The sequence below is a fragment of the Peromyscus eremicus genome, chromosome 9 (assembly GCF_949786415.1).
Source record: "Peromyscus eremicus chromosome 9, PerEre_H2_v1, whole genome shotgun sequence".
NCBI lineage: Eukaryota > Metazoa > Chordata > Mammalia > Rodentia > Cricetidae > Peromyscus > Peromyscus eremicus.
Genome location: NC_081425.1, coordinates 71100611 through 71111216, shown reverse-complemented (window position 1 = coordinate 71111216; position 10606 = coordinate 71100611). Strand labels below are relative to the sequence as shown.

General features: G+C 36.4%; 1 protein-coding gene across 1 annotated transcript; it reads right to left on the bottom strand.

The window, feature by feature from the left end:
• Nucleotides 1–8298: 8298 nt before the first annotated feature.
• On the bottom strand, nt 8299–9279 carry LOC131920076 (olfactory receptor 4K15). The gene has a single exon (XM_059274495.1). The coding sequence runs from the start codon at nt 9271–9273 to the stop codon at nt 8299–8301; it is 975 nt and encodes a 324-aa protein (XP_059130478.1). The 5' UTR covers nt 9274–9279.
• Between the last annotated feature and the right edge of the window lie 1327 nt (nt 9280–10606).

Below are 10606 nucleotides of genomic sequence, written 5' to 3'. Positions count from 1 at the left end.
TTGGTCTGGGTTTCTGGGTTGTCCATGGTGTACTCCAAACATTACAGACTATTGATATTGCCTTTGGCTGCCCCCACAAAAGGTGTAATGTAAGTCCCTATTGCTGAAGACATCATGCATTTCAGATGCAATGCCCAGAGACTCCTGAGCTGGTCCTGGCCTGAAAGTCTCCACACTGAGAACTAGTTTCATGGTACCAGAAGATGGCATCCAAGCTTCCATAGGATGGAAGCATCTAACAGCCCTAACCCAGTTGTGAGACCAGTGATCCACAACAAGTACCAGCATGGTATTGTAACCCCAAGGGTGCAGTAGTGGTATACATACTTTGGTAGTAACCAACAACTCTCTAATTGAACTTAAGATCTCCCTGAAGAAATATTTGCTGCTGATGGATTGGGTAGAAGAACAGTCATTGTCTTCATTTGTGTATCCAATGATGAGCTACCAGGTGCCATCGGACTGTTTCAAATCCAGAGTCATACTCACAGCTTTGGTTAAATTCAGGAGATGATAAAACAAAACAAGAACACATGAATGTAGGGCAGGTACCTATAGGGAGGAAGGAGGATAGTAGGTCTGTGAGGAAGAAGGATGGGAACATGGAAGGAGGGAGCGAGCAGAATGTACTATATACATATATACAATCATGAAAAAACAAATTTAGTCAAAAATTTAAAAGACTACTAATAAAAATAAAAATAGGGTGGTCAAATTATTCAGTCCTCAAATACTCTTACTACCAAGACTGACAACATGAGTTCAATACCCAGGAATCACCTGGTAGAAGTAGAGAACTGACTTCTTTAAATTGTTCTTTGATTTCCTTAAATGGACCATAGCACCTGCACACACACACACACACACACACACACACACACACACACGCACGCGCACACACACATAAAAAAGATTTAACCAAATATCAATGAGAAAAAAAGAAATTATCTTTATCCATGTCAATTGGAATGTAAATTAATGATCTCTAATAGAAAATGTTTTACATTATCAATTTAATTTTGTTTTGTCTTTTACTTTTTTATTGTGGTAAATATACTAAAATAAAATTTACTCTTTTATCCATTTTTTCTTTTAAAACATTACATTAAAATTTAACAATTTAAAAATAACATATAAGTAATCACTCAGATTTCATGAACTAAACAAATCCTCGTATCTATAGTCTGGACCAAGAACTGGAGAGTCTAAAACTCCCAAAAAGAAAGGAAAATGCTGGAAAGTAAAGAACATTTCTTTGAAATCAAGTCACATGAGTAATTACAATGGAGAGGAAAGAAGACTCTCCTAGGTGAGTTTTTACATGCTTCATAATGCACCTGTTCCAAGAATAGATTTGAGACACTTCTATAGCAATAAGGAGCAGAAGATATTCATTAAGATCCAACAAATATTTAATGACAATAAACAATTTGCATAATGTGCTTCATATTTAAATCCCCTTTAAAATGTCTATGCTGTATAGAAGAAATTCCATCATTGAATATCAAACAATGAAATTGCACATAAAATTTTTGAGTGTACGTACAATCTCAAGCTTGGAAGTGTATCAGATAGTTTATACCCCAAAAATATATCTTTTTGTTTACAGAGCAATCAACAAAACATTTTAATCAGTTTACAGGCTAAAAATGAAAATTCTGGGTTTTTTTTCTTTTTTTTAAATTTCAAAATTTAAAGCATGTAATGGAATTTAGATAAATGATATGTGTTCTACAATATTGGAACTAAAGAAGAGCAGTATAAAGTGTAGCATTTTTGTGTTCAGACAAGATTATTCTGTGAGATTCTGGACTAATACAAGCTATAATTGACCTTGGTCATCAAGGTGATCTAACCAAATTCTTCTCAGAGCATCTATCTGATTTCTATTTAGGAAAGGGCAGGTCTCCCATGAGTATCAACAAAACATGGCATATCAAGCTGCAGTAAGACTAAGCACCTTCCCATGTATTAAGGCTGGGCAAGGTGACTTAGTATAAGGAATAGGGTCCCAGAAGCCAGTAAAAGAGTCAGAGAGAGCCCCTGTTCCCACTGTTAGGAGTCCCACAAGGGGACTAAGCTACACAACTGTAGCATCTATGCAGAGTGCCTAGGTCAGTCCCATGCAGGCTCCCTGGTTATCAGTTCTGTCTCTGCAAGCCCCTGTGAGCCCAGGCTAGTTGATTCTGTGAGTTTTCTTGTGCTGTCCTTAACCTCTCTGGCTCCTACAATCCTTTTTCCCCCTCTCCTTTTTAGCATATATTGAGTGAAAATACAGGCACTTAATTTAACTATGGGTACTACATCTTAACACTCCAGAATCAAAATTTTCTAATGTAATAGTTATAGGCCAAATACATAAAATAAGTGTTCATGCATTGTGAGATTGGAAAATAAGTATATAAATGACAGAATGTGAGAGTTATGCTTCCATTGTGCAAAAGGAAAATTACAGATATGAAAACAAGTATAGAATAAGCTTAGTACTACCGGGTTAGAGGCAGAGGCATCAGGATCAATTCATGTAGAACTTCATACAAATGCAAAAAGATAGAGAATAATGAATGACTTGTGGACACAGTTTACAAAGACAAACATGAAATAGTGAAAACAGGTCCCTCATTCACTATATATATATATATATATATATATATATATATATATATGCTAGAAATGTGCAATAATGGTATTTACATGGTGGGAGTAACCAATAACCATCTAATTGGATTTAAGTTATACCTTATGGGGAATTCATACTTGGCACTGTAAACCTAGCCCACTGCCTGTGGTTGGTGAGACTATGGACCCTACAGAGAATTCAGTGTTGCCACTTCACTACACCAATATAACGTCTACCTGTATTCTTCATACTTATCCTCATACTTAAAGATCAGTGTAGCTCTCATCCCTCATCAAAGAATCTTTTCTTTTCAGCAAGACTCTTTCAGAAAGTTACAAGTGATCAAAATACAGACAACAGCTGACTGTGGGCTGCTCAGCCCTGGTTGATAAATCTACAGCACCACTCGAACACCTGAACCTCGGAAACCATTATGGAAGAGGAAATGAAAAGATTCTAAAAGTGAGAGGAGCAGAATGGGATATTTGCTGTGAGATGTGCCTCCTTTATAGGACAGGGAAAATGCACTCAGGAAATCAGCTTAACAATATAGCTACCTAAATATTACCTAAAAATGACAATACGAACTGACATGCCAAAATGGATGGGTAAATTCTCATAAGGTTTCACCCATAGAAGAAGAACTACAGGCAATAAATGGCTTCTGAAAGAAAAACATTAAATCTATTACCAGGGATGAGGTTCCTGATACATCATCACCCATTCCAAGAGGTTAACTCAAAACACAAATTAGCAAAAACAAATGATTTTAGCAAGTTGTATTTACAAATATATATATATATATATATATATATATATATAAAATAACAATTTTAAGTAAAGAATAAGAGACTATTAATTTGAAAATGAGTAAAAGGGACATGGTGGAAATTAGATGGAGGAAGAAGAGAAAATGATGTTAATACAGTACTCATATGAATTTCAAGAAAATAAATTTTAAAAGTTAAAATAAGACTCCATGTCTTCTAGACATGACAAGACTATTGAAGTCATAAACTCACAGCAGCTGTGGTTACTATTACAAGATCTGAACAAGATCAAGCAAAATCAACATTCCAGCATGGATGTGGGAGGGGCTCATGAAACACTCCCAACTGAGTGCACAGTGATGGCTTCTCAAGAAGAGCGTCAGTTTCCTTCAAGAGTGCATCCCCTGGTGCATTGACCATTTCCAGAGGATGGCTCCACAGCTATAAATATTATGGGAACCACAAATTGAAATTAGAAGATTATGAAAAAAGTAAGAGAACACAGAGTTGGCAGAGGGTGTAAGAGTGTAGAGTAGATATGGGAAGAGTTATAGGGAGGAGTTGTATTTCTCAACACCTTCCCAAATTTGGCTGTGCCCATGTATAAAAGTAAATTTCTTTGTCTATAGAGTGTGAACTATGCAGTCAAGCAGAGATATGCTTGATGGAGGGTACTGTTTAGTTACACAGAACTATCAACTCTGCCGAAATCATGTGAACAGCAGATTGCTATGCAGCACACTACTGACATTTGCTGACATTTTAATATCTGTCATGTGTTATGATTAGCCCACTTTGTTATTGAGTCTTCAAGGTAGTGATTGGCCATGTAGGTAAAGAAAAATTACAAGACAGTTGATGGAATAAGTTAATATAACAGTGTAAATAATCAAGGCCATAATTTAAATCTATTCCCTCCTCTCAACACCCACGCTAGGTTGCCTACATCTTTCATGTAATCCTGATTAAATGAATGCTTGGGTAACTGAAAGCTTTGTCAATGAGGTACCATCAGGCTAAGACACTAAAGCTGATCATTAACTGTTTTATTTAGCATGGAAGCACTGAAAGTCACTCTAGTGAATCTGTTAAATTTTGGCCATATTCTTTCTCATCTAATTGGGATTTTCTTCCTTCAACCTAATTATATGTACTAGTCATTCAGTCACTCATTTATTCATTCATTTAATAACTTTCTCTTCATATCCTTTATCCTGATTATTCAAATACTACCAAAAAGTAGTTAACCGTATTCCTAAAAATTCTTAGCAATGATTAACTCATCCCTTGCCCACTAGTCAAAGATTTGGGTTCCCCAAAATCATACTATATACACTAAAGGATGTGTTGTTCTCAGAGCCAAAATACTCCAGTACAGAAAAATCTGGAATTACAGTGAGAGAAAAAAAAAGAATATTCACAAGTGTATCCCAAAGAATGATAGGTAGGGAAGCCAAGTTAATTTTTTTATTTTTTGGAACTGTGGATTTTAGTTATTGATAACATAGTATCATATGGTAAATTTTAGATCAATGCATCTATCACTTCTTGGGTTTCTCATTCGTAAAAGAGTATAATCGCAATGTTGGCTTCTTTGGGGTTTTATTAAGGCATATGGCTATTTAGTGGTATTGTCAATACAAGAAAAATTTCATAGTCCTATTCCTGATTTTATATTATCACTGTAAGTCATGGTATGGCATCATACTTGTCATGTGTGCTGTGACAAAGGCAATCTTTGTGGAATGCAATTTCTGTAAGTAAACAAAGTCAAATGGTGATCCAAGTACCAGATGTGTGAAAAGAAAAGTTCATGATGAGAGTAGAAATCAAATCCAACAAGAGCAGACATTACCATATGTGGAAGAATCAATCTGATAGAAATGATTAACCAAGCTGTTTGTTACTATAGCTCTATAGTAGAGCTTGAGGTCAGGGATGGTGATGCCTCCAGAGGTGGCTTTATTGTACAGGATATTTTTAGCTATCCTGGGTTTTTTGTTTCTCCATATGAAGTTGAGTATTGTTCTTTCTAGGTCTGTGAAGAACTGTGTTGGGATTTTGGTGGGGATTGCATTGAATCTGTAGATTGTTTTTGGTAAGATTGCCATTTTTAATATGTTAATCCTACCTTTCCATGAGCATGGGAGATCTTTCCATTTTCTGATATCTTCTTCAATTTCTTTCTTCAGAGACTTAAAGTTCTTGTCACACAGGTCTTTCATTTGCTCAGTTAGAGTTACCCCAAGGTATTTTATATTATTTGTGGCTATTGTAAAGGATGTTGTTTCTCTGATTTCTTTCTCAGCCCGTTTATCATTTGTATATAGGAGAGTTGCTGATTTATTTTAGTTAATCTTGTATCCTGCCACATTACTGAAGGTGTTTATCAGCTGTAGAAGTTCCCTGATAGAATTTTTGGGGTCACTTATATATACTATCCTATCATCTGCAAATAGCGGAAAGCTTGACTTCTTCCTTTCCAATTTGCATCCCCTTGATCTCCTTTTGTTGTCTTATTGCTCTAGCTAGGACTTCGAGTACTATATTGAAAGAGATACCATGATAGAGGGAGACATAATGGATAGGGATAGGGAAAAAGCATGTGCTAGGGAAGTTCCCAGGAACCCACAAGGATGACCCCAGCTTAGACTACTAGCAATAGTGGAGAGGGTGCCTGAACTGGCTCATCCCAGTAATCAGATCAGTGAACAGCCTAACTGTCATCATAGAGCCTTTCTTCAGTAACTGATGAAAGCAGATGCAAAGATCCTCAGCCAAATACCAGGCCGAGCTCCAGGAGTCCAGTGGAAGATAAAGAAGAGGGATTCTATGAGCAAGGGGCATCAAGATCATAATAGGGAAATGTACAGAGACAACCAAACCAAACTAGTGGAAACTCATGTAATTTAGATCAATAACTGTGGAGCCTCTGAGGGATTGGACTAGGCCCTCTGCATAAGCAAGACAGTTGTGTAGCTTGATCTGCTTAAGGGGCCCCCAGGCAGTAGGATCAGGATCCATCCCTGGTGCATGAGTGGGCTTTTTGGAACCCACTACCTATGGTGGGACACCTCGCACAGCCTTGAGGCAGGGGCGGGAGGAGTTTGGACCTGCCTCTACTGCTGACTCCCCATGGGCTTACCTTCTTGTAAAAGGGAATGGGGGGGGGGTGAGTTGGTGAGGGAGGCTGGAAGAGTGGGAGTAAGGAAGAGGGGGATCTGTGATTGATTTGTAAAATGAATAAAATAATTTCTTAAAAAAGAAATGATTAAAAACCAATAAATGGCAAGTTTTCAGATTCCAATATCTTCTGATCATAGATCAAGTAAATGGTATCAGTATTGACAAGAACAGGTAAACTTAAGGCAAACTTAATGCACCCAAATACATTTACAGTCTAAACCATGGCTTCTGTCATCTTTCATCAATGTGTTTTGAGTGTGTACTTGGAGAACAAACAATAATATCAGTTGACTGCTAATCCTGTTTTCCTTGCTTTGGTTGCCTCGTCTGTGGAAGGCAACTTATATGATAATGAAGATTCAAAACAGTGCTAATATTTATGTCTGTCCTCATGACCGGTCACTCATCTGATTCTCAAAATTATTCTATTCTAATCTAGCCATACCATTTTCCTGTTATCCATGATTTTTAATAATTTTACCTAAGTCTAGTGCCATATCCAAAGATGAATATTAAGAAAAATGTTCATTGGTACATATACCAATAAAAAGTTCTTTCACCCATTCATTTCTGGTCTCTCTGAATGAAGCTTCAAAATAGCAACAGCCTATTTGTTTTCATATATAAAGAAGTAGAAAAGTCCTTTCTGAGGATGAAAATTAAATTACTACTTTTTCTCTCGACTGGCCATGGCAATTCTTTCATGAGCTCCAAAAATATAATGGAGACAAAGGTATTTTGTGACATATATATTATATGTGTTCAGAAATATTTATTCATACAACTTGATGGTACCTTTGGACCTGCCTATGCCAAACTAGACGTAGGAGTAAAACATACGATGATTTCTTGGATTTGTTGATGGAAACAGTAAATTCCTAAATAATGAGCAGTTTTAAAAACATGGCCATTAGATAAGCCATGGTAGGAACTATTGGTTCTTATAAAGCTTCAGTAACATCTAAGGATTTATCTTTTTCAAGCAGTATTAGGGCTTTACTTACAAGATACAAGGTTCTGTCTGGGAATTAATGTTGTGTATAATCTCTTTGGCTTGTCCAAAAATCCATTCATGTTCTTACCTATTGTAATTAATTTCCATTTACTTTGATTCTTTTGTACATAAAATCTAAGTGTTGTAGAACCTGGTACTGAATAGTAAACTCTGTGCACGGACCCAGTGAATGCAAAACATTGTGACTAACATTAAATTCTAGTAAGCACATGGAATTCACAGAAAGCTGCATTATGGCAGGAGCAAAATGAACATAGAACTAGAAAAAGCAACAAGTACTCATCACTCATCTTTTGTTTGAAAATCTGGTTTTAGAAAATGCATTTCTTCCTTTACAAACAATAAATGTACTTGATAGTTTGAATATAAACTATATTTTCCAACCACACACAGCAAAAATATTTACAATTCAATAAATGCAATAACTGCATTCATATTAAAGCAGACCTTTTATTTTAAAACCATCTTAATTTTTAAAACAAGAACAAACAACAGCAAAGTACAAAAGTAGTTGGATGACCATTAAATTTCATGAAATGCATTCTGCCTATTACTCTTATCAAATTTCATGAAATGCATTCTGTCTATTACTCTTATCGTAAGCCCTCAAATATCTCCACATGTTAATTGACTAACTTTATAAATAACAGCAATTCCATTTTGGAAATGTCCAGAGACAAAACAAGAATGCTTCCAGCCCTGCAATTTTACTTTGTTTCCATAATAAGAACATTTCTAATCAGTGCAGAAACCTGTCCAGGCTTCAGATAGCGACTCCTCAGCTTTGACATTGCTGCTTTTACTTCTTTGTTTCTCAAAGTGTAGATAACTGGGTTTAATATGGGTGTAAAGATGGTGTAGAACACAGCAAGGACTTTGTCAACTGAATAACTGCTAAAGGGCCACACATAGATGAAGATGCATGGTCCAAAGAAGAGTGTGACTACAGTGATGTGAGCAGTTAGGGTGGAGCGGGCCTTGGCCATGCTAGCAGAGGAGCGATTCCTAACTGTAATGAGAATCACAGTGTAGGAGACAACCAAGAGGAGAAATGAACTCATGGAGAGAAAGCCACTATCTGCAACTATCAGTAAGCTGACAACATAAGTGTCTATGCAAGCTAACTTGGTCACCAGTGGGAGATCACAGAAAAAACTGTCCACCTGGTTAGGACCACAAAATGGCAAGTTAACAGTGAATGCCAACTGGCTAGTTGTATGAATGAAACCCACACACCAGGAGATGATGACCAGAATAATACATACACGGCGACTCATGATTGTCATATAGTGGAGAGGTTTGCATATTGCAACGTAGCGATCGTAGGCCATGGATACAAGAAGTACCATCTCACCACCAGTAAAGAGATGCACAAAGAAAATCTGAGCCAAGCAGGCATTAAAGGATATAGTTTTTCGTTCAACCAGAAAGTCAGCAAGCATTTTGGGTGTAGCAAAAGAAGCCACACATATATCTATAAAAGATAAATTTGCAAGCAGAAAGTACATGGGAGTATGAAGTCGGGAGTCTGAATTCACTGTGAGGATAATGAGGAAGTTGCCCAGCAGGATTGCTAGGTACAGGAGTGAAAATATGAGAAATAGGAAAGGCTGGAGCTCCTTTGAACTTGACAGGCCCAACAGCACAAACTCTGTTACCCGAGAGTAATTTGTTTCATTCATTGACTTTGGAAGAATTTGTCTTCAGTTGCTGAGTAGAAACAGAACAGAAATCAATCAATTAAATAAGTTTGGCTTGCTTTCTCAATTACAGTTCATATTTCAAAGATTATACTTTTTAGTGTTTTTATCCTGGAGTTATTCAAAATTACATGAATAATGCCATAAAATGTTGTATGAATCTAGTCATATATAGTCTGAAATCAGTCCAAGCGAATACATGGTTTTGAGGAACCTGACTGTAGTCATCCTTGAACAGAAAACAAGGATCAGAAGGACACTGAGGCCTGAGAGCACTGTTGCTAATGTGGCTGATGACAGTGTTCACCTTGAGAAAACTTACTGAAATGTACACTTCTTGTTTTGCCATTTTATAACCATGCTTTGTGTTTATGAAGTTTATAGCTGTGAAGACAGACAATTCTGGATTTGTGTTGTCAGCTAATCTATGAAAAGGACCCTCACCCTGAGTCACTACAAATTATCTCCTCCTCTCCAACTACAAATTCTGTAAAGGAAAATACAACGTCCTGGCATAAATGGAAAATACAGAACTTCATAGACTTTTTCTTCTGGTCACTCAGATCCTCACACAGATTCTCCTTACAATGAAATCAGATATATTTGTTCCTGTCAGCTAAGCCCTGGAGAATCTAACCTCTTTCATATACAGTCACACAGTCACTAGTGTTAGTAATCACAGGAATTTATTGGGACACATACACACACACACACACACACACACACACACACACACACACACACACACACACTGATTTGAAAATTCCCAAGAATAATTAAGTTTAGGGAGAGTGATTATGTATCATAGGAATTTATGCTGCAGGAATTTTTTTCTTCCTACATGGCTAATATGTCTTATTTTATCTGAACTTTATCCCTTTTATCTTGTTTTTACACATATAAGTGATCTATAACCCACAGACGTGTAGAGAAATGAGAAAAATTAGAAAGCAATCTGCAAAAGGTCATGAGATTATCTCAATTTGAAAATCATCACATCTAAATCAGGTCTTGAAAGATGTGTTTTTATTATTTCTAGACACTGGCAATATAAATATCAATGTCTTCTTAGATCAAAACTGCTTGAGTTTAACTGGGTAAGTTACACATAGGGCAGTAAATGATGAATAATCTTAATTAATTTCCAGAAACAAACTCAGAGAATAACTTTTCTATTTCATGTTACCAATTTGTCAGAACCCCGCAAGGAACTAAGTTGTGTTTTTATCACTTATACCATCAAAACAAGCACACCAAGGTATTCAGAAATGTTTAAGAAGTAGTTTTAAAGTAGAGCATCCTATAGAAAAATATA

Bases quoted from the DNA above. Each gene is read 5' to 3' on its own strand.
- LOC131920076 (XM_059274495.1), bottom strand. From the start codon at position 9,273: ATGAATGAAACAAATTACTCTCGGGTAACAGAGTTTGTGCTGTTGGGC.